Source organism: Medicago truncatula, chromosome 1 (assembly GCF_003473485.1).
Source record: "Medicago truncatula cultivar Jemalong A17 chromosome 1, MtrunA17r5.0-ANR, whole genome shotgun sequence".
Classification (NCBI taxonomy): Eukaryota; Viridiplantae; Streptophyta; class Magnoliopsida; order Fabales; family Fabaceae; genus Medicago; species Medicago truncatula.
Genome location: NC_053042.1, coordinates 35887169 through 35912764, shown reverse-complemented (window position 1 = coordinate 35912764; position 25596 = coordinate 35887169). Strand labels below are relative to the sequence as shown.

Below are 25596 nucleotides of genomic sequence, written 5' to 3'. Positions count from 1 at the left end.
AAGAAAAAAAAAATCATGTTGGCTATAAAAATTAAGTGTCACTTCAATAGCCTATTATAATTTGACCCACTGGCTAGGGTATTGGCTACACCATTAGAAACAACCATGGTTTCATGCTCTTTGCACCAACCATTAGAGAGGAAAACTTGATGATATAACATGATTTAATAAGAGGTTTAATATAGGAGGTTCCCGACGACTACTGGAGAATGAGGAGGACATCACTTATGAGACTATCGAGGCCATGCTTTGTCGAGCTAGAGAAGATTGGAAACCATACAATACAATCAAGTACATACAAATCAATCACAGTTAATCCAAAATATTTTCTCGTAGAAAATATGGTATAAAGAGCATTACTATGTTGTCTTCTTCAAATCAGACAATTGGCATTTGTTTCCTTTCATAGTATACAGTGCGCACACTTGAACACAAAATTAGTAGACAAATTAATTGTTCCTTTATTATTAGTCTTATTATCATGAATTTTTTTTTATCTAGAGACGTTGTTTATTGGATCTGTCTGGTTCTTATTGGGTTATTAGGGCTGGGCAAAATAACCAAAAACTATTCCGAACCGCTTAACCGAACTGAACTATATTAAAATTAACTGAACCATTATATTAATTATCTAACCGAACCATTATTTTAAAGACAATTCACTAATCCAACCAAACTGTTGTTAACCGCAATTAATTGTTATGAACCGAACCATTACAACTTAATTAATTTGGAAACATAAATTCAACTAAAGAAAAATAAAAATGCAGATCATTATAAACATGAACTACGAATAATTTTTTGTTAAAAAAAAAATGAACTACGAATTATTTTAAATTCTAAAACACAACATGCAAATGAAAATAAATCAAATACAGAAATTCAAATTTGGTTAATCAATTATGCGATCCAAATGTAGAAATTGTAGAAACTAAAATTAAAAAAATAACTAAATATTAATTAATCAAGAAAATCTTAATTACTAATTCTCTATTCTTTCTTCATTTTTGACCAAAAAGCAAAACAGAGCATAATCACGATTACTATAAACAATCTCTATTCTTTCTTCGTTTTTGACCAAAAAGCAAAACAGAGCATAATCACGATTACTATAAACACACAGTGATAATTGATCATTAAGAAGTAATTAAGCATAATCATAAATAATCGATTATGAAAATTGAACCTGAAGAAGAAACACAAGAACGAGAAGGAGAAGTAGAAGAATTGATGCTAACAGTCAGAAGAAACAGAACGTGCTTACTCATAAAATATTTGCAATTACATTAAAGAAGGACATTAAAACAATTAAATTCGCTCAAGGACAAAAAATTCAAAATATTGATTTTGGTTCGGTTTGGTTCGGTTAATAGGTAAACAAATGATTAATCGAACCATAACTTTGATTCAGTTCAGATAGTTCCAAATCTTAAACGGTTCGGTTCAGTTTTTCTAAACCATTTCAACAATTCGGTTCAGTTCAGTTCAATATTTATGGTTAACCGAACCATGCCCACCCCTATGGGTTATGCTTTGTGGTTTCCAACAATTTTATGTAATAATATGTACTTAAGTCTTGTGGCTACTGCACGAAATTTCTGAACCTTAATGAGCTCAAGATTCAAATTCAAATTCTGAACCTTAATAAACTCAAGAATCTTATTCAAAGATTCATCCTTTTCAGAATGTGTTATAAAATCTCATTCAAAAAAGAACAAATATTTTATGAGCAATGCTATATATCAAGAAAGATTTTCTCAAGAAAAATTCAAGAATGACATGACAGAATAACCACCCTTAGATTTTATCAAGAAATTGTACTGAAATTAATGTTAGCCAATAAAATCTATGTCGAGCCGGAAATCATGGGGTGGTGGGTGTTATGTATTTTTTATTTTTTATGAAATGAATAAATGAGACTGAAATCTAAGGGTGATTATTGTGCCATGTCATTCTTGAATCTTTCTTGATAAATCATTCTTGATATCTAGCATTTTCCATATTTTATTTGTCTGCTTTGTCAATTCTGCAAATTTTGTGTACAAACTTTGACAAACAAATTTTTTATCTTTTGTATTAATTGTTTTATCTTAATATAAAAATGTTGGTAATATTTTTGTGCACGACTGTTAAGAGGGGTTTCACAGATTATCTTTGGTGGATCCTTTTTCAAAATCAAATTTCAAAACCTATAATTAAATCAATTCACAAACAAAGAAATGTAAGGGATATAAAGATGAACACGATATTTATAGTGGTTCCCCCACACCGTCCTCTCTAATGAGGTACATTCAGTCCCAAAGACAAACCTTCAATGCAATTTTTGTTGATTATTGAACACCAACTGTTTGCGAAAATGTTTACGCCGATATTGTTCTTGAGATTTGAGAATTCAGCAGTAGAACCCCAATCTTTCAACAATTTTTGGGGTTGCCTATAAACCTTGGCGCCTAAGATTCAAACCTCAAACTCTCCTCAGTAACTAATCTTGTGCCTAATCAATCGTAGAGTCTCCTGAATCTTCTCATGGTCCGCTCCCAAAATCCTATTGGGTCTGCTTTGATATAAAGAACTCAACCTTTGATCCGTCGATGATTGTTGATATACCGTAAATTGATCTTTTGAGATGTTGGATGGAAAACCACCACACCCACCCCCATAACCCCAATTAAAGGTGAAAATTTTTATCCATTTCCTTTATGTTTCAACTACCCCTAAATGCAAAACCCTAAATATCAATCTTCGTACAAAGAAATCTTATCTACGTAGTCCATAATGTCTCAATATTCACAATCAATCAATATCTAAAAGTTTTTAAAGAGTGTAAAATAGAAGGAGGTTTAAGAGAACTTATTGTGAAAAATTCATGCTAAGAGTTTTCAAAAAGTAGAAAGCATGCAAGATGGTTTAAGAGAATTTATTGTGAAAAAAAATCATGTTTTGAGAAGTGGTGAGATGTTTTACTTATATAGGTATTGAAAATATGCAAGAAAGTGAAGTTAAAAAATACGTTTTTAAAAATATAAGTGAAACGATTCACTCCTAAAAGTGAAACGATTAATTGATTTTCTATGGACAACTAACCAATTCACTTATCCGAGTAAAACGATTAACTTTTTGAAAACACTAAAAATCACATTTCTAAAAGCCAAGTGAAACAATTCATTGTTTTTCTCTAGAAAGTGAAACGATTCACCTTGACAAGTGAAACGATTAACTTTTTGAAAAACATCAAAAATCACAATTTTGAAAGCCAAATGAAACGATTATCTTAGACAAAAATATGCGTATTTCAAAAACTAACTAGTGTATGAATGCAAGGTTTAAACCAATGCCACCTATATAAGATTGTTAAGACAATATTACGAGAGAACACTGACACAAAAATTCTATATAAGTTTTGACATACATTCAAAGACATCTAATCAAAATAAGCAATGCACTCCAACAATCATTATATTAATTTGCCTATTGTATACAATTTCAAATTAGTTTATTTGTCTGGATTTTTTTCCGACATTGTGATATTCTAAGCATAATCATCTAGGTTTAATTGCATGATTCAAGAATATCTTGTATTGCATTTCATTCATCCAATACAATATCTTGATACGTTTTTTTTTTGATATCTGGGATTCGAACCTTGCATATATTATATATTGTTCTTACCAACTGATTTAAGCTCACGAGAATACAATATCTTGATACGTTTGTCCATATACATATACATCATCCGATCACTATTATAAGCAAAACTTTGCATTTTAGATTCATTCATTTAATGATGTATATGATCTTTATTATAGATCACATACATCATTTAATAAATGAATATAAAATACAAAGTTTTGCTTATAATAGTGACCGAAGGATGTAGTTTTGAATTTTTTTCTTTGAAACTCCGTTTCCGCTTTACAATTAATTGGGGTATTTATTCAACTCCCTATGGATACAAGATCCATAACTTCTATCAAGCTGCATCAAAATTCATGAGTTTGACTTTGGGAAAAAGATGGATAATCTAGAGCTGCTTGCCATTGCTCAATCCAATCACCCTTCTTTTGTATTGACAGTTCCAAGATTTCTTGCACAAACATATATAGATCCTTCTAATTGAATGTCATGGAGGTTGTAATGTTAATATGTTATGCTTCCTACGGTCTTAAATACTAAACAAAGAAATTAAATATAATTGATTCAAATTTAAACCAAATACAATTGATTTTTTTCTTATATTTAAGATCACATGGAGTGCTTGGAGAAAGCATGCAATTAGTCAATTTGGTATTTCATATTTCTATCTCACTATCATTTAATATCAATCATGTCTGATACATCTCAAAAGAGTGGATCAGTTATATAAATTGTGTAATAATGCCAAGAAATCTATCATGTTTTTGAATAACAATATATAAATATGTGAGCATCCAATGTCCTTCTTCAAACATGTTTTCTCAATGTTGTGAGAATTGGTGGATCACTTCGTTATTCAATACTAAACACGAAAAAGAATGTCCCAAACAAACAACTATAAGTCTAGTCATCCTTCTTACCGACTACAAAGTGGTTTTCAAAACCCAACTTTGTTTTTGGATCTTCCTCTCATGCACGGACATTTCTAAAACAAAATGATATCCAACTGTTGTTTTCTAACGAGGATGCTTAGGTTACGAACTTATTGCATATTACTCAAATCTCAACAATGCTAACGCATTGATAAAGATTCACCATCTATCATTCTATCTATTTGATATTAAAGCTATAACATGCTTTCTTTTTGTGTGGGAGAGCTCCAACATGTAAAATTTACAAATTCACCACAAATCTCAATACACAACCTAAAACAAAAAACAACACACTCCTTTGCCTTTTGATTAAAACGCTTTTCACTATATACGAAATTGCAATCATTTTATCTTTCAGTCCTAATTAATCCATCAACAAGAAATCATCACACCATTTTCCTAAATATAAAAATTAAAATTAAAATAAAACCAAACCAAAAGAGTAATTTTTCATACAATACATTAAATATATCCAATCTACTTTTTACTATTGGAAAACCATAAAACATTCAAATATTAAATTAAATGCCTCACTCTTTTAAAGAATATTTTTTTTGTCTTAACTAAACATAATCATTATTGTTTAAATTCAAACCAAAGTAATGTTAAAGATTTAATAATTTTTTTACACAAATGTTAAAGATTTACTCGAGCATATAGATCATGAATAAAAATATTTTCCACGTATTTACCTAAAAAGAAAAGAAAAGAAAAGAAGAAGAAATCTCGTCTCGTATAAAATCTGAAGTCACACGGTTTCTCTTCAAATTCTCTAAACCTTGTTTTCTGTCTTTTCGTTTTCCTGAAACCACAATCTTCGAATAATGCGCTCGGTTTTCTAGGTTTCGTTGATTTCTCTGTAACCGGTTTCACATTGGTAAGTTACGAAATTTCAGTATAATTTTTTTTGTTTGCTTTTGATCTGATTATTTTAATCGATTTTTTTTCTAAGTTTTTTTGTGGTTTTTTTTTGTTACAGAAATGACGATGGTGTGTTTGATGTGAAATCTTGTACGGGAATTTGGTTTGTGTGAAGTGTAATTTGTAACTGTTAAGGTTTTTGAACTTGAGAATTGAATGGGTTATCTGTGTTTTTGTTTTTTGTTTAGGTTTGTTTAAGGTTTGCGGTGTTTGTAGAGTTAGGGTTTTGTGAGAAATGAGGGAAGGGTTGAGATCTCAAACTCCGGCGAGGAAGGGTTCTGTTGGTGGTGGTGGAGAAGTTGTTAGGAAGAAAAGGGTACGTGTGAAGAATGAGGGTTTGGTTTTGGGTTTAGAGGGTTTAGTGGAACCTACCGAGTTGAATGAGAAGGGTGAAGTTGAAGGTTTAGTTTTGGGTGATGAGGGTTCTGGTGGTGATGGGGGAGTTGTTCAAAAGAAAAGGGCACGTCTGCAGAATGAGGGTATGGTTACGGGCGATGAGGTTTTATTGGGACCTACCGAATCGATTGAGAAGAAGGGCAATGTTGAATGTGCTGACGATGTTGAGTGTGCTGTCAAAGTTGAGGCTTTAGTGAAGCCTACCTCAACGATTGAGAAGAAGGGCGGGGTTGAATGTGCAGGTGATTTTGAGTGTGCCGGTGAAGTTGATGCTTTAGCGAAGCCTACCTCATCGATTGAGAAGGGCGGGGTTGAGTGTGCAGGTGATATTGAGTGTGCTGGTGAAGTCGAGGCTTTTACAAAGCCTACCTCATCAATTGAGAAGAAGGGTGGGGTTGAATGTGCAGAAGATATTGAGTGTTCTGGTGAAGTTGAGGCTTTAGTGAAAAATACTTCATCGAATGATAAGAAAGGTGCAGTTGAATGTGCAGGTGATGTTGAGTGTACTGGTGAAGTTGAGGCTCTAGTGAAACCTACCTCATCGACTGAGAAGAAAGTTGCAGTTGAATGTGAAGGCAATGTTGAGTGTACTGGTGAAGTTGAGGCTCTAGTGAAACCTACCTCATCGACTGAGAAGAAAGGTGCAGTTGAATGTGCAGGCAATGTTGACTGTGCTGGTGAAGTTGAGTGTGCTGTGAGAAGAGGACGTGACTTGGATTTAAATGTGAGTTTGTGTATGGATGATGACATAGCTGAGAATGGGGAGAGTAGCCCTCAGAGTTCTTTAAAAGACAGGGATATCAATGTCGAAGCTAAAGCTGATAAGAAGGAGGATGAAGGGGTGAGTGGGGTTCGATTGTTGCGGTCAAGGTCAAAGAACGGGGGTGAGAGAATATCTTATAATGAAGAGAATTATGGTGTCTTTTCTGGGAGTGATGGAAAACATGGTGTGTTGGAGAGGATCAAAGTCAAGATTGAAGAAGCTGATGAGGTTTTAACTGATGGTAACAAGAATGAAAAGGTTAAGGTGAAAATAGGGGGAAAGGTAAAGAAGAAATTGAAACGGAAGCGTGGGAGGCCTCGGAAAACAGAGATAAAAGAGAAAGATGAATTAGTTGATCAGCCACCGCGTAAGCTTGGGAGGCCTCATAAAACAGAGTTAAAAGAGGATGATCGGTTAGTTGATCAACCACAACGTAAGCTTGGAAGGCCGCGCAAAACAGAGTTAAAAGACCATGATCAGTCACCGCGAAAGCTTCCGAGGACTCGCAAATCAGAGTTAAAAGGGGATGGTCAGTTCGTTGATCAGTCACCGCGTAAGCTTGGGAGGCCTCGCAAGACAGAGTTAAACGAGGATGATCAGTCACCACGTAAGCGTGGAAGACCCTTCAAGGCCGACCAACAAAAACATCTCATGACCGTGGCACATAATAGTAAAGGAAAGATGAGCCGTGAAAATGGTAAAAAAGTTTTAACTGTAACAGATAGTGCAAGTACAAATGAAGTTGATGATACATGCTCAGGGAGATCTTCTGGCAAAAAGTTAAAAGAGAAGAGATTTTCTCCTGTAAGGAAAAATAATCCACGAAAGGTTTTGAAAACTGAGAATGATGAGATGGTCTCGCCATTGGTATCAACTACTGTGAAAGCAGCTGTTGCTAAAGAAGGGCCAAGGCGTAAAGAACAGCAGTTGGTGAGGGATAAAATAAGGGAATGTCTCTTTGCTGCGGGATGGACAGTAGACCATAGACCTAGAAACGGCAGAAATTATGTTGATTCAGTATATGTTAGTCTGGATGGAACTACACATTGGTCTGTAACCTTGGCGTACAAAAGGCTTAAACAGCATTATGAAGCTGGGGATGGTGAAGGTAAGTTGTACAAACCTGGATTTATATTTACACCCATACTGCAGGAAGATTTCAATAGACTAACCAGAGTAGTTACCAAGTCCAAAAAAGGAAGTAATGTTAAATGTGAGCCCTTTGAAGAAAAAGGTGGAAAGAAAGTTGGAGTCAAACGAAAAGAGAAAAAAATAAAACCTGATTCTGGTGCAGGCAAGGGTAAGTCAGTAAAGGGGAAAATGAAAAGGAAACTTAAAAGGAAACGACCGCTTCCTGAGGAGGGCAACACAAATGTTACATCACCTAACAGGGATCGTAAGCGGCACAAAACACAGAACAAGACGCGGAGCACTCTGTTGGTTCGTGATGCTACAGAGGAGGTAGATTCAGAAATTAATGGATATGTGCCATACAGTGGAAAACGAACCATACTTTCCTGGATGATTGATTTGGGCACAATCCTCCAAAATGGGAAGGTCCATTATACACAAGATAGGTTGGAAAATGCTTCACTGGAAGGTAAGATCACAGGAGATGGCATTCACTGTGGCTGCTGTAATGAAATCGTAACAATTTCAGACTTTGGAGCTCATGCAGGAAGCAAACAATCTGATCCTCTGAAAAATATATATACGGAGGAAGAAACTTCACTCCTACAATGCCTGTTAGATTCATGGAATAAACAAGATGAATCTGAACTTAAAAGTTTTCATTTCTTTGATGTTGCGGGTGAAGATCCAAATGATGATACATGTGGTGTCTGCGGGGATGGTGGAGACCTGATCTGCTGTGATGGTTGCCCATCAACATTCCATAAAAGCTGCTTAGATATAAAAGTATGTCTCTTGATGCGTGGCTACAGGGGTTACTTCAATTTTTTATATAACTTTAATCGGTCTTAATATCTTACTCTTTCATCGTAAATTTCTTACTAGGATATTAATTTTAACTGTTATAAACTATAAGTTTGTCCCTTTTCCTTTAGTATCAATTGTCTCATCACTGAAAAGGGCTTGAATATATGCTAAATTGGTGACAAATTTGTCGGATTTGTTCAATATCTGTGCCTCTCTCTCTCTCTCTATCTCTCTGGTTCTTGGTGAAAATATATATGCTTGTTGATTGTTTTTTGCTTCTGAATTTTTACAAGATTTCATGAGAATCAATGGGAAAATCTTATTGTTTTTTTTATATACTTCATAGTTATTAGATGTATTTGTGACATCTGCAAACTGAAATCTGTGCAACTTAATTATGTTTGTTCTGGAAAGTAAAGTGTCTATTCTTTTACGCAGAAGTTCCCGTCTGGTGACTGGCACTGTGCTTACTGTTGTTGCAAATTTTGTCGGTTGGTTGGCGGAAGTTCAAACCAAAGTGTTGTCAATGATGAGTTTACTATGCCTGCATTGCTCACATGCCATTTATGTGAGGAAAAATGTACGCTCTTATCTATATTCTTTTGATAGCTAAATACTTATTTCTCACGAGGAGCTGTATTACTTCCCAGCTAGAAATGAATATGGCTCTTCTACCTTTTGTAGTTCACATATCCTGTGTTGAGGCAAATGGTGGCAAGACCGATGATTCCAAGGATGCATTATTTTGTGGAAACAAATGTCAAGAGGTATGATCTATTTTTTTTTTTTTCATCCGCTCGAATTGCTCACTGTATGTAATTGGTTGATGTAAGTTACTGTATAATTCCAATGGTTTGTTAACTCCTGTTGATAAATATTACTTAATCTTTACACATTCTGGTCATACTAATAAGTTTACGTTTTTTTATTTTTATAATTTTTTTTTCCTCCAGTTATCGGAGAGACTTGAAATGCTTCTTGGGGTTAAACATGAAATTGAAGATGGATTTTCTTGGTCTTTTATTCGCCGGTCAGATGTTGGCTGTGATCTTTCTCTGACAAATCCTCAGTTGGTAGAATGTAATTCTAAGCTGGCTGTTGCATTATCAATAATGAATGAGTGCTTCATGCCATATATTGATCATAGAAGTGGGACCAATCTGCTCCGCAGTATTCTATATAATTGTGGGTAAGATCACATGGCCTCTTTTTTCATATGAAAACATTATCCAGATCCTGCATTTGCCTTTGTAGATATTCCTTTAGTGGTTGCAATCTTGCAGTTTTTATTTTTATTTTTAGTTTTTATTCCTTTAGTAGTTACAATAGCACTGTGTGAGCAGTTTCTGCCATCGAAATGTGGGATGATTTCCTTTTGTCAAGACTACCACATAGATAGTGACTTGAATAATTTGTTATAAGTGGGAGATAGCCCTCATCATATGCTAGACTTTGGGGTTAAGTTTAGGCCCAAATTCAAATTTTAAGACGATATCAGAGTTTATCCTAAACGAACACTGCAAAATTCACACTCCAGATGTCCAGTTCTAGGTGTGAGGGCTCTGTGTTGAGAATCTCAAATTGGACAATGATATGACTTGAGTAGTATAAGTGGGGTGATAGGCCTGGGGATGAAGATATTTTTGAAACACTCAGGCTCTGTTTGGATTGATGGGTTGTAGTGGAATGGAATGGAATGTAATGTCATTTTATAAAATTCCATTGTTTGGATTGATGAGATGTAAATGGAATGGAATGGAACACAATGGAATCAATTCCATTCTATACCACTCATTCCTTCAATTCCTCATTCCCCCCAATTTGGGGGTATCCAATGGAATGGAACTTGTGTCTTGAAATATTACTATTCTACCCTCATTTTATTTGTCTCTTCCTCTACTCAAATATAATTTCCCACACGTCCTTTTCTCCATTACTTCCTACTGACTGCTCATCTCACTTTTTTCTTCTCGTGTCTTCATTTCTATACTTCTCTGATTTGCAATGAACCCATGTTTGACTTTTGTTATTAAGAGCTAATGTTAGTTGAACAGAAACTCTTTTGCTTGTTTTAGCTTTTTTAAGAGTTTTCAAAAATCATTTTTGTACACCCAAGAAAAGCTTGTTTTGGTGAAAAAAAAAAGTGGACAACCACTGTTATTTTATGTCTGGATTCTAACATTACTCATGCAAGTACATCTTATTTATCAACTATTGCAGTTTGACAGGATAATGTTTCTTTAGTCTATTCTCTTGATGTTGTCTTTTTTATTTATCAACTGAAATGGAACCCACCGTACAAATTAATGTGGGAAGTAGAGGGAAATATAAACTATTGAACATGTGGGATCGGATCACTCATACTACATCAGTATTAGCAGCCATTGTTTCATACATATATGAATATATAATCATAATATGCAACTTATTTTATAAGGGTAAAAATGGAAAAAATTATTGTAACTTATTTTATTCCATCCACTATCCAAACAGTGGAATGGAATCTATATTCCATTCGGTTCCGTTCCATTCCATTCCATTCCGTTCATTTAAATTCTGCTCCGTTCCGCTCTCTTCCATCAATCCAAACAGAGCCTCAGGATTTTTTTTTTTCCTGAATAGTTTAACTACCTACAAATTAGGGTCTTCATGAAACATTGAACCCGGATACTCTCAATCGAGATGACTGTAACTAAAGCTGTTTAACCAGTTGAACACAGCCACTTGATTCATCCAAATCCCACTTTAAAACGAGATAAGTCTTGAAAATAGTTTATAAAGAGTGACAACACTCGCCTAACAAGCCGGTTTGCAAGGATGAGTTAAACTCAATGCAAAACTAACATGATATCAGAGCCTATCCATTAATAGTACTGGGCTTGAAGAGCTATATTGGGAAATCAAAGTCCCACATTGAAAAGAGATAAGGTATGAATTAATTAATAAAAGGTGATGCCTCTCACCTTACAAGCTGTTTTGTAAGGATGAGTTTGACCTAATCCAAAACCCAAGATAGTATAAAAGGTCCTATCAATGTTGTGTGTCAAGAGGTAAGTCCTGGAAATATTATTCATGCACCAAACTCATTAATCTTGGGCGTGAAGAGATAAGGCCTGCAATTAGTTTATATAGTGGCATTCTTCATCTTACAATCTAAGGATGCTTTAAGCCTACTGCCAAATCTGAGAATATTTAAGAAAGTAAATGACTGTGTCCTAGTTTCATCATTCATGCATAAATTTTTGAAGTTAGGATAGATGACTATTATTCTTATACAATACATGCTTCTTATATTCTTGTTATATCATTTTTTAGGTCAAATTTCAAACGACTGGACTATAGTGGGTTTATTACTGTAATTCTAGAGAGAGGTGATGAGATCATCTGTGTTGCATCTATCAGGTATTTGTCCATAGAAATGCTGGGGTTGATTATTCAATATCCTCTGCAAATGATTGGGTTTATTGGTTTAATGTCTCGATAATTATTTCAATTACCATTCTTTTGAAATAAATGTGATATAGGTATTTCCTGCCAATATGTAATTAATATCACCTTTCCTTAGGTCACAAGATAAGGTATGGAATTAACTAATAAAGGGTGATGCTCCTCACCTTACAAGCCTGTAGAGAGTATTTATGCTCCAAACTCAATAAAGTTGTGTGTGAAGAATCGAGGATCACTAGAAAACAGAAAAGGGCTTTTTGTAGGTTTGGTCCAAGAGGATAAATTTGATAGGACTTGCCCAAAAAGATCATAACGTATATGTTCACAAAAGAAGGGTTTTCGTTAGCCCAAATAAAGGTAAGACTCGGTTCGGTCTGAGATAGTTTTTCCGGCGAATTTGACCCGAGTGTGAGAGCGAGGTGTCCTCCACTACGAGCTCTTACAGTGCACATGATTTCTCCCCTGCAAATCCTTTCGACATGTGTGCTGTGCCACGGTTTTTGCGAGCCTTTTCGGTGTATTATCCTCGATGCAGACCCTTCTGGTCTGTTCACTGTTTACGCTGCACAAGCTGTCTCCAAGTCCAGCCCTTTTGGCAAGAGTATTGATGCAACATGGGTCGAAGACCAAAGTCAATAAAATGGATATGGGTTTGGAGCAGCAACATAAGTTGGAGAAAAGTTAAAATCTTGATTACATATTTAAAATCTGTCCTTAGTTTTCTCTGCTTTAGCTAAATCAAAATTTCCCTTGTATAGCTTTACTTCGCTGCCCAGTTAGCTAATGTGTAATCTAATCATACTTTGTGAAATATTTTCTTTTAATTGATGGAAGAGAGTGTGATTTTTATTCTGATGGTTTTAGTTTTATAATTCATCAAATAGGGTCCATGGGAACCGACTTGCAGAGATGCCATATATTGGGACCCGCTATATGTATAGGCGACAAGGAATGTGCCGTCGGCTTCTAAATGCCATTGAATCGGTAAGTTCAGCATTTTTATATGTATCTTCAGTTTTTGTTGCTCACCATTTAACTTGCTCATATTGAATTCATTCATAACCATTTTCATTTTTTCTTTTTCCGTTTTTGCAATTATGCCCTTTAGCCTATAACTTTTGTTTTTTGGTTAACCTTGCTTCTGTCACATTTTGCAAAAAATTGATCTGAACTGGTTTAGCTTAGGGGTGGGCTACTGTTTTGGCTAGCTGCTGAAGCATATGACATTTGACAAGGGATGTTATATTGATTCATTTTTGCTTTTATTGTTAGAACTAGAGAGTGGAGAAAATGAAAGTTAAACTTATTAAGTAGAGTGCTCCACTTTCTCATTTCAATAAACTAGAGCGTAGAGCCATTTAACACCAGAGAGGTTGAAACTACTGAGCAAATGTCCAGAAAGGTTATATGTTCTGCACAGTCTTTTCTTGTCCATTCGATTTAGGAGGCAGTTTATGGGCTTAGTGTGAACTTGGGAGCATGTCCCATGGTGGTCACTGTGCGTGTTTGCAATTATTCCATGAATGGTAGTCGGGGTTTTGTTTTCGACGTCTTGAGAGGAAATGATTGGGGTGGACCAAAGGTAGTATGTGGCATAGTAAAAAGGAGTTCCAGCGTTGTAATTTGAGGGAAATAGTTAGTCTAATTGTAGGATAACGAGAAAGAATCATGCTGCACTTTCACATTATATGTTTCCTTTGGATCTTCATTTTGCTGACTTCAAAACTCAATCTCTGATTGTTATCAGGCACTCAGTTCTTTAGATGTTGAGTTATTGGTCATACCAGCAATATCAGAACTCAGAGAAACCTGGACCTCCGTTTTTGGGTTTGAGCCACTTAAACAAACAAGCAAGCAAATAACAAATAACATGAATCTGTTGGTGTTTCCTCATGTAGATTTGTTACAGAAGAAGATATCAAAGCATGCAATTGCTAATGAAAATTTGATTCATAATGAAGGTACGTTTTCCTAGATGCTCGACATAATCTTTTATTTGGTTATGCATGCTTGGAGATCTAAACCCTTGCTGTCCTTTTTCTAAGTTTGAACTTGTGTTTTGCATAATGCAACTTATTGCAGTTTCCAATCATCAGAAGAATCTTACTGCATACAAGGTAGCATGTCAGGATGGGGAAGACTCATCTGGATCTGATTGTTGCCCGAAAATTGAAAAAAATATATCTGTTGAATCTGGTTGTCTGCAACTTGAGAACTCGTTGAATAATGCACCTGACATTACTAGCAACAACATACAGAATATTGAATCTCAAAAAGATGTCACATATCATGCTGCATGTCAGATTGTTAATGAAAAATTGGTTGTGGACAACAAGATTTCCGACAGTTGTGAACTGAGACTTACGACTGACTGTGCTCAACCGGGCTGTATAGGATCAAAAGTATATGCTGAATCTGACGATGGTTGTGGCTCTCATTCTAGACCAGATGGTGATAGTGCTTCTGGCGAAGCAGGTCTCACAAGCAACATCTTGAGGCACGTTGAATCACAGAATACTACCAAAGATGTGCCTGTTAATTGTGAAAACAACTCTAGTGTTGTTAGTGTGCTAAATGCTGACGAAGAACTACATTATTCCAAAACAATTGATCTCCAGACAAAAAAAAATCCTGGAGATCGCTCATCTATTCTAGTATCTTCAGGTATTTGTGACAAAATTGCACATGGTGTCAATGGAACGAATAAAGCATCCAGGGAAGCTGATACTGATTTTCTTCCTGCTGATATTGAACTAATTCTTGATGATAAGCCTGGTTCTCATTCTAGACCCAATGGTCATAGTGCCCATGGCGAAGCAGGTGTTACAACCAACGTTTTGATGCACCTTGAATCCCAGAGTATTACTAAAGATTTTCCTGTTAATTGTGAGAACAATTCTAGTGTTGTTGGTGCTCCAAATGCTGATGAATCAGAACGATGTTACTCCAAAACAATTGATCTCCAGACAAACAAAAATCCTGGAGATCGTGAGAAAATTGCAGATGTTGTAAATGAGAGGAATAAAGTGTCCAATGCAGCTGATGCTGATTTTCTTCCAATTGATCTTGAATTAGTTCCCAATAATAAGCCTGGGATAAAAGAGTCTTCAGAGCTATCAGAGGTTAATTTGCAGGTTGATCAAACTGAATCGAGTAACGCTAACACTGCTTCGGGTGCGGCTCTGCACTGTACATCTACCGGCAGTACTTCATGTGGTAGTGCTGAAGGGATAGTTCTGTCAAACCAGGCAGTTGAGTAGGTGATATAGCAATGCATTTTGGATAGGGTCACAGGTATGCCCTTGGTTTTAATTCAGGAGGGCCACCCCTTACTTAATGCGACACGAGATTTGTCTTTGTAGCAAAGTATTTTGTAAAAAGTTGTTAGAATAGGGTGATCTTACCTATAGATAAAGATTTCTGGAGGTTAGCTCCATTTTTTTAGAGGGTGGAGGAGCTAGGGGAGGAACAACACCATGACATGAGGCTCATGTATTTTATTGCTCACGCGGTCATTGCCATTCAGACGTGAAGGAGTTGACCATTGCTTTTGTTATAAATATCGCTTATACTTTCGTTGTTTTAGGTGTTGCATTGAATTTTTCATTATTAACTTTTTTAGGTGGTAGAAATTGACATGATCATTGATGGTTGTGAATGGCTATGAACTTTGTACCTTAATTGGCAATGACAAATGGAAAGTTGAAATTTGAGTTTAAAATTATTTTCAGATTCTAGATGGCAACCTTTATTGTTTCCATTTTCAGGGGTTGCATTATGTGCGTTAAAAGAAATAGAGGCTATTATTATGATAGGGCACACTGGCAAGTAACTAAATAAGCATAGTTTTAAAACTCGGACCGGTCGTCGACTCGGTAAGGGTGCTGGGTCACTGGTTCATTGGTTGAACCACTGGGTCATTGGTTGAACCGCACAACTGAATCGGATTGAACCGGATGACTCGATCATATGACTCGGTTCTTATAAATAAGTTTAACCGTGTGAGTCGATCTCTAAAAATTACAAAAAATTCAAGACACGCATAATTTTACAAACTCATTCTTCAAATTAAACTACATGATTAATATTTTAAAAAAAACATCTCTTCATTTAATCAGATTAAACTAACTTACTCATCTCAAAAATATTTATAAATCGTTCATAACACTAACTTTTCTTACAACAAACACTAATTAAAAGTATAATATTCAAGTCATGAAAAACTAAAATATAACAAATTATTTTAAAAAAATTAAATATCAAAAATATATCAATGCTTTCTATTAATTTCTTCACATTCCTTAAAAAAAAAATTAATTTCTACACATGAGCTTTGTTATACCTCTACCAACTACTAAGCAAGCACCATTATACCTGTGGTATTCGTGTCATAAATTTGGGCTTATTTGAGAGGCCCATTATACCAATCACTACTAAGCACCAACAGGCAACAACAAACCCTAATAGTAGCAATACTAACAGCAGCCGCCAGATTCATTCATTTCTTTTCTCAATGCTTCAGCTTCTCCTCCTTCTTATCTGAGATTTGTTTTTCTCTTCCATCTTCATAGTTGAATAAAGTGCTATTCTCGCTCTCTCTCTTACTGTGATGCAAAACTGCAGCTTTCTCTAACTCAGATTTTTCTACCAAACACAGATCTGCAGCTTTCTGTCAGCGTTTTTTCACTCTTTGGACAAAAAACCGGTCTGATTTAAAAACCACCGAGTCACCGGTTTGACAGGAAACCGGCCGGTTCATACCGGTTCGTCACGGTTCAACTGCATATCCGATCCAACTATCTGCTCGAACCGGTCATGTTACCGGTTCCTGGTTGGACCGGTCCGACCGGCCGGTCCGGTCCGAGTTTTAAAACTATGTAAATAAGGATTCTATAAATTTTGTCTCTTTCTATCTCTTTTATTTGCCTTCTCTCCATTTTAAATATCATCTCTTCTATTTAATAATTTTTTTGCTTAAAATCACGCTACCTTTCCTGCCTAAATGGTAGAAGATTCAAATCCCTAAATTTTTCCACTAGATATTATTATATTTTTCAGATAAATGGTTGGAATTTCGAATCATTTATTTAAAAAAATTATAGAAATACTTTATCATCTTTGCAAATTCACCAAGCTCATGTTTCACCGAGAAAGGAGTGTAGACTGTTCTTAACTAATTGCCACGTGCGAGTGTTTCGAATGATGTTTTGATCCATGACGGACTAACTCACGAAATAATTAAGAATTATCATTATACAATGCGTTGACACGGTTGCATTTATTACTCTACTTATTTTTTTTTTAATGACAAACAATATAATAATATAAATTATAATATTTTTGAATGACAATAACAACATAACATTCTCCCCTCTCAAAAAAAAAAAAATAATCAATATAAAATTCTTATAGACATATATTTAAAGGTAGAATTGAAAGTAAAAAAAACCAGGTTAAAATTATGTATTCCCCTTGTGTGTGTATATATCAATACTAATGAGAATTGTTCATGTTTAAGCAATTCTTGTTTGGGTCCAAGGATTCAAATATGTTTTTTTTTTTTTTTTTAAATAAAAATAAAACGATATTCATTCATTTAAATCGAGAGTACATCAAATACACACATTGTTAAAAACGTAAAGGGTAAATCTGCGAACAAAGTCACAACACCCAAGTTAATAGCATACAACGACAAAATGCTTAAAAATAATATGATAAAACCTAAGTCACCGAAATACCCATGCTTCCGGATTTGCAACGTTGACGCCCAAATCATTGATTGACTGATGTCGATATTTCAATAGGAACTAAATGAACACCGCGACAAGACACGAAATCAAACGCCACACGGCAAACAACACAACGCCGCACTTAGACGACGAAATCACAAAAAACACAAGGAAAAACTTGATATATGTGAAAACCACTTATTTAGATCGAAAGAAAAGGGAAAAAAAGATGTAGAGAGGTGCTTCTAGGTCAAAAAATGACCTAAAACCACCTCTCCTTGATGAACAAAGAAGAAAGAAAGTTTAGAGAGAAGTTGGAGTTTCTCTCACTAAAAATCTAGGGCCGACTGCCAACAAAAGACTTAAAATATAGGATTCAGATATGTTATTTATTCCACACATTCATAAAAAGTGGACATCATGGAATTATTTATTCCACTAACCGAACTCTCCCGCTCCCCCTTAAAGTTGAACCAGACTTTGTTGCATCGACAAATTAGATAAATAGCAACAACACAAGTGAGATTGAACACCACATCTTCATCAAAAATCTAACATTGAGTTTATGAAATTTATCACTTATATCTTGTTCAACCTCAACTCTTCCATCCAATGTGAGACTTTACCTTACAATCGATACATCACAATATCTCTCTCAAGTGTGAGAAGATCCATGTCCTTGTTCTCCGTTGGTCTTAGACATAGATGAGATAAGACGTCACATTCTTAAAAGTTATTATGTTACGACAAATTGCACTCTGCAGACACGGTTATACTTTTAATGGTCTCGCAAAAGTCCATCTTAAACCTTTGATCTAAAACCAATTGATTATAGGAGAGTAACAAAAAAAGGGATTCGGTCACAAGATTCTCTACACATACAATGGTTTGTTGACGTGTTGATTTTATGGGCATTTTCACGAACAAATAAAAAACGTCCTTCACCAAATGAGAAAAAACACCAACATATGCAAAATAGATCTCAAAACAAGGAAATATGAAGTAATAAAAACACAATGTTGCCATGGTGGTTTTGAAGGGGCGCTCGGATGTCGTGTTAGCAATTGAGATGACAACCCTATCAACAAGATCCAATGGCGGTGGATGAGGCGGAGGACGATCAATTAAAGAAATCTTTAGGACGATACAACTTCACGAGGGTGAAAGCTTTTTGGGGGAGAATCCGATTTTGGGGTGGAAGTGATTTGGAGTCGAAAATGATTCGGGGGAAGAATTCAATTTTAGGGTGGAAGTGGTTTAGGGCCGAAAGCGATTTGGGGTTGAACGTTGAAAGTATCGATTGACATAGTGAAGGTGTTTGAAAAGTAGGACGGGCTGATTATAACACGATGAATATGGATATGGGAGGCACTATACACCACTCTTCCTGAAACCCCAACAGAGGAACAGAGGGAGTGGCGCAAAGAAAACCCCAACATTGTAATATTCATCACTCCACATACATTGCAATTTTGCTCGTTTCAGCCAACCTTACATGTTTACACATCATAAACAATTTACTTATGGCAACCGTTCTAGATTGAAATTTTAAGCTAACTCAAGCCAAAAATCATCCTTCAAATTATATAAACCTCAAGTCATCACTTATCAAGATATGATTCATTTTAAACCTCACACTCACCTCAATCACATACACACTTAAGCTTGAGAGTATTTGCATATACACGTCCCTCCTAAAGCATTAACTCCTCAATGGATTACGACCAAAAACCTCCATTAACAAAGCATTTCTTGCATCGGTCTACTATCACTAAAAATACCCTTTAATTAATGATAAATGTGAGTTGTATATATCCATACATCTAAATGGAAAAATGGAAATAAAAATGAATGAATCTTCAGCGTGGCTTATCCCCCAGGTCATCAGCATCTGATTAAAATAATATAAGAATCCAAATACAAAAAATGAAATGATGATGAAAGGGGGCAGAAAATCGAGATTCCTTGATTATGTCTGTTTGTCAATTTTTTATTTTACTGATTTTTCATTTGGCTCTTTCTGAGCATCTCATGATTCTCATAGTCTGGATGCATCGATTCTGCTCAATCAAACAACTATTAACTAATCAGTTTCATTTGTTTATTAGTTGAGTAAGATGAATTTTCCCTTTCCACTGCCCAACATGTCAAAATTATTATAACCACTAATTAATTAATATTATTACTACCAGCCATATTAGACCAGTGTTATCAACACATTACTATATTACAAAGAATTTGAGTAATTAAATTATGAGTGTCGTCAAGATCTAAAAAGAGACCAATGGTCTAGAATTTACTATTTTACGTCTTTTATGATTTTTTTATTTTATTATAAACCAAAATTATTCTCTACATATCCGTTGAAATTAATCTATCAAGATAACTGAAATTCAAAACTGATATATTTCAACTATGTGTTTCTCTATGGACTGATTATAGATCAAACCCTAGACCAAATATCTTAATTTGAATTTGACAAATGCGACCATTCACCAATGTCATAGCATAATTAACATGTCATTTTATTATACATTAATTTGATCAAAGAAGTCCATCAATTTCACATTTCTTTAAATTAGCGTGACACATACTCCTAGTCATATTATATACACATTCAAGGTTTTCCGTATTGATTGCATATCTTAATTTCAAATCAAAACTATACTACTAATAAGATGCTCAGAGGTAACTGAGAAAAACGAACTAGTGAATCATAAGTACCCCACAACAATAAAATTAACGTGACTCAAGGCCCCAAATTTCCTGAACGGTCTTTGTCCAAAGCAAAAACGAGAACTATAGTAGATTATATTTATTTATATAAGAAAAAAAATATTAATTATAGGTAAGATAGTGATAGATGAAGTAGAGGACCATGGATTCAGAAGTGAGGGGACCAAAACTTTGATTAGAGTTTCCCCACCTTCAAAGGAAAGAAACCAAAAAATTTAGTCACACGTACGTACTATATACTCAAGTACTCACTTGTTAAAATTAACCAAATCAAGAAACAATCATCGTGGATGAATGAAGTAGCAGATCAATTTATGATGATGAGACAAATCATTAACTGCCATCCACGTTACATGCATTTTTATCATTTCAATTTACAAAAAAAAATCCAAATTGTAACACCTTGCTAGACCATTAGAATCATAGTTCTAAATTGTGGTTTGTAATTGCAGTCGTAATATAACAATTTTAGCAATCTCTGCAACGGTATCACAATTGGGATGGTGGTCGCATTGACCATTTTTGCTTACATTTTATTGCAGTGCAACCGCAACTGCAATTTAAAACCATGACTAGAATGACATGAGGGTAACGAGGAGATCGGCAAAAGCACCAAGAATGAACTTGTGAGTATTCTTTGGGTTGAGAGCAAGGTAACAAAGAAGCAACTCATGCAAGATGTTCCAATTTGATTTCACATCCATCAACTCCGGTCGCGCCTCCACCATCTCTTGCATCGATCTTCTAAAATCCATATAAGGATCGGGCGAGTAGGTTGGTACTGCCACACTTCCATTGAACAAAACCTCCTCTTTCTCTTTCTCTTGTTTCTTCTCACGCTTAGTACTATTGGACTTATCCATCAGTGGTACCGAAGAATGTTGAATGCAATCTGTGTTTGTATATTCAATTAATGAGTTAGAGCTACCGGGGGAGGAGAAGAAGAAGCGTTGAGAGGCGAAGGCTGCTGCAAAATCTGCTGGCTCAGGTTCGGGTTCAATTTCGAGATCGAAAGAGGTTGATGTAGTGAAGGTGGTAGAGAGTGAAGAAGAGCATAAAGTGTGGTCAGAGGTTAAGGAAGGGTCATAGAGAGAGTTGAAATTCTTGATCATAATTGATGGGGAAGGTGTAGATGAAGAAGGCTTTTGAAGAATTTGATGATGATGTTGATGTGAGGAAGCTTCACTGATAGTTGTAGAAATTGGACTTGTGGGTGGAGATTTTGATTCAAGAGTTGAATTTGAAAAACATAGGTTGAGGTTCCTCAGATTTCTTGTGTTTGGCATGTTTCTATGTACTTGTAAAATGAAGATGTCAACATTCAAGAGGCCCTTTGCTCTATGATAATGTATGTATATATAGTTGGAATAAAATATGTACATGAGAAAAAGAAGTCCTCATCAAATTAAATAATGATAATAGGGCAAAATTGCATACGTCCTTTAAAGGTTTTTCTAGATTACCTTTGAAGAATGGTGGGTAATTTACCCACCAACCAATGAAAATGAGCAATTTATTGTTAGGGTCAAGATAGTTCATGGATACCACTTAAAAATGTCCTTATGTGCTTAAGTCTCAATAAGTGCACCATTACCCCATTTTTACTTTTCGCTTAACTCCATAAAAAAATCTCACATGATTTTTTTTCTTTTGACATTGTAAAATTTAACATTGCTATAGTAGTAGTAATAACAACAACAACAATAATAATTTGTCTATAACGTGGTTTGAACACGTAGAGAGAAGATCTATAGCTTATAAGTAGTAAAGAGGGTAGATCAAATAGAGGATAGTCAGGTTACAAGAGGTAGATGAAGACCTAAAAATACTATAATAAGAACTATTAATTTTTTTTTAGAGATTAATGAGCTGGATTCAAATATGGTTTATGATAAAACGTTATGACATAATCTGATCCAGGTACCAACCTCGCTTGATGTGATAAAATTTAGTTGTTGTTGTGGTGGTGATGTGATAAGTTCAAATAGACTTTAATTAAAATTATATTTTCAAAATTTAAATACCTAAATTAAAATTAATTAGGTTTCTTAAACGTAATCCAGTCCTCGTGAACTTAACTTAGTTGGTAGAGACAATATATATTATATGCAAGGTTTGGAGTTCAAACCCCAACCACCACAAAAAAAAAAAAGCGTAATTCAATTTTCTAAGTTTTACAATATGCATAACAACGTACTAATTTCGATTTCACTTGGAAGAAGCTAATTATTTTGATTAGTAACACTTGCTGCGTTTGAATGATATATGATTTGACCATGTTCATAAGCGAAGATAATTTTTACTTTATAAGTTGGTCTTGTATATATTGAGTTAGACCTTAGTCAAATTCTAATATAGTATAAAAACTTATTTAAGATTCAATGGACACTTGCTATCATATCATCACTTTAGAACCACGTACGAGGTCAGACTTCACATGTCCAATGTATTTATAAAAACATTGTCAATGTATTTATAAATAAAGTTAATCTTATTGTTACAAGTTGGTTTTGTAAATGTTGAGTTAACCAATTACTACGATTAACTATGGCTCAATTTATTGTCCTAATCATGATCATCATAATTGCTCAAAAATCACAGATAAACAGCTTAACATATAACCTAATGCACTTCTAGTTCCCTATAGAGATCTTTTTGATGTTTTAAGCTTCTCTCGTGAATCAAATACTCTCTCCGTCTCACAATAATTGTTTCTTTAACATTTTTTTTTTTCAAAATAATTGTTACTTTACAATACCAATGTAGTATTTTTTTTTTCCCATTATTATACCCTTATTTAATGAATTTAATTCAACTTAACTACTCCATTAACTATAATTAATAAGAATAGTTTAGTAAGTGATATTAATTTTACCATTGAAATCAACACAATTAATCTTTTTCTTAATAATCGTGCACAAACTTTAAACGACTATAATTTAGAGACGGAGGGAGTATAATATTAGAGCCCATGACTTCTTAAAAAAAAAGTATCAGATGAGCACATGATTTAAAAAACGACTAGTTCATTGTATTGACATTCTTCCTTAAAATTTGGTGATGAAACTTATATTTAACATATACTCTCTCGTCACATTTACAAGTAATTTTTGTTTTTTTAGGTTCATTAAACAACTGATGTATCTGGAATGTATTATAGTTCAGATACATAATTTATTTAATGAATATGGAAAAATAAAAGTTTATAAATATGATTGGATGAAATATTTTATAGGGGTAGTTGTGTGAAATTAAGGGAAAATGTTTCCTGTACACCCGTTATGAATGTAAACCTTAAAATAAAGAGAAAAATTGAGTGATGTTATATATAGACGAGACTATAGAAAGAGAGATAAAAATAAATTGAGATATTAAATAAAAGTATGAAATTTAAGGTGTTAATTTATGATGGTTGTTAAATAAGATATGCATTCTTGTCAAAGAAAAGAAAAACGTAAGATATACATTTTATATTACAATTGCATGTGTTGAAAATGGACACTGTTTCTTGGACTAATTCCTCACTTCTCTTCTAAGGAGCGTAGCTACACGCTCCAATAATCTCTTGAATAGCCAAACAATTCGGTTTTCACTATACCTTTGTTTGGGATGAAAGCAAGCATGCACATGGGGAAGATACAAAGAAGTATCAAACAAAAAGCAAAACACAAACAAGTAAAAAAATCATTAGACAAAAAACCCAATAATTATAATCTTCAAGTGATATTATTATCTTTTTTTGACAATTCAAGTCATATTATTTCTATCAAGATGGTTTCATATCTCATAAGAAATGAATAAATAAAAAAATATGAATGTGAGAAAACAAACATTAAAAGAAAGCTAGGATTCCAAATAAGAAAAGACAATCCTATAGTGCACCAAGATACTCATGGTTGGTCCATTTCATGCAGAGATCTACTATAAAATCAACACACATGAAAGTGATGTATCATACTCTATATATCGTTTCATTGTTTATGAGAAACATCGCAACAATGGCTTTGTCTCAAAATTGGTCCACCATAAGCTATTTAACTAATACTGCTCCATGCATGAGTTTGTGTGTGTTGTCATTTCTAAATAATTTTCTAATAAAATAAGTTACCACCATATAGCACCATATTGTGAATTTTTCATGCAACCTATATCACGGTTATAATAATGTTTTCATATAAAATATATGAAAACCAACCTTTACATGACATCAAATCCGTTATAATTTAAATTGTTATGTTCCCATGACATGCAATATATTGTCGTGATTTGGCTATAAGCCCTCTCTGTAATTTCCGTATTATTGGCCCCTACTTTCTCAAGTTTCTATGAGATACTCGTTCTTTATTAAAACCGGCCCCTACATTAATATTTGATTACATATGTACTTGACTAGTACCGTGTTGAATTTATATATGGACTGCATAATCCACCTTAGGAATCTCAAATGGATTCTTATACTCTCGGCTGTTCGATGTCAATCAACGACAACCAGATCGTTTAACAACATGAAACTGATTGTTTGATCTAGATTGGTCATTCGATGTAACGAGATCATTTAACAACATAAAATTGATTGTTTGATCTAAATTGTCCGATCTCAAATCAACGATGAAGATCAATTATTACATGAAATTTCGTAAACGTGCGGTTGTAGGAAAATTATTTTCTTATATTTTGACCGAAACTTTTGAAATAATCATTAACTATTTGTTCTTTTCTGAAATTTGGAGGATGTGTTTGTCACTCAACAATAAGAGTTGCTTAAATCAATATTTTGGTCTCCCAAATCGTAATAGCTGGACAGTTTAATATTTAAAAATTGCAAAATAATAATTTAGTCTTTTTAAATTAAAAATATCCATTAATTTAGTGATTTAGTCATCATAAGCAAACAGCTTTTAGAAAACATCTAACGAAATCAATGAAAAAACTACAAATTCATCTCTTACTGAACTAAGATAAACATATCGAGCCTTTACAATTATTATAGTAAATTTAGAAGAAAAAGAATTATCTTTTTTTCTTTTTATAATAATAAAAAATTACAACAAAATTGGTTGAGACGTTATTTAATTTAAAGATTAAATAATAAATAGTCATT

At 34.2% G+C, this 25596-nt stretch overlaps 2 protein-coding genes across 3 annotated transcripts; one reads left to right on the top strand and one right to left on the bottom strand.

The window, feature by feature from the left end:
* The first annotated feature begins 5268 nt into the window (after window positions 1-5268).
* LOC11420802 (uncharacterized) lies at window positions 5269-15760 on the top strand. Of its 2 annotated transcripts, XM_024780196.2 has the most exons (10): window positions 5269-5442; window positions 5545-5576; window positions 5675-8562; window positions 9022-9163; window positions 9268-9350; window positions 9537-9772; window positions 11899-11985; window positions 12915-13014; window positions 13778-13991; window positions 14113-15760. In XM_024780196.2, exons 3-10 carry the CDS (start codon window positions 5722-5724, stop codon window positions 15288-15290), a joined length of 4881 nt encoding a protein of 1626 aa, XP_024635964.1. In that variant the 5' UTR covers window positions 5269-5442; window positions 5545-5576; window positions 5675-5721; the 3' UTR covers window positions 15291-15760. The 2 variants fall into 2 exon arrangements, with proteins under 2 accessions (XP_024635964.1, XP_024635966.1); XM_024780198.2 differs by having other exon boundaries at window positions 5545-8562; window positions 9025-9163.
* A 4965-nt stretch (window positions 15761-20725) lies between these two features.
* Window positions 20726-21844, bottom strand: LOC11428375 (transcription repressor OFP11). Its single transcript, XM_003590585.4, has one exon. The coding sequence runs from the start codon at window positions 21779-21781 to the stop codon at window positions 21068-21070; it is 714 nt and encodes a 237-aa protein (XP_003590633.1). The 5' UTR covers window positions 21782-21844; the 3' UTR covers window positions 20726-21067.
* Between the last annotated feature and the right edge of the window lie 3752 nt (window positions 21845-25596).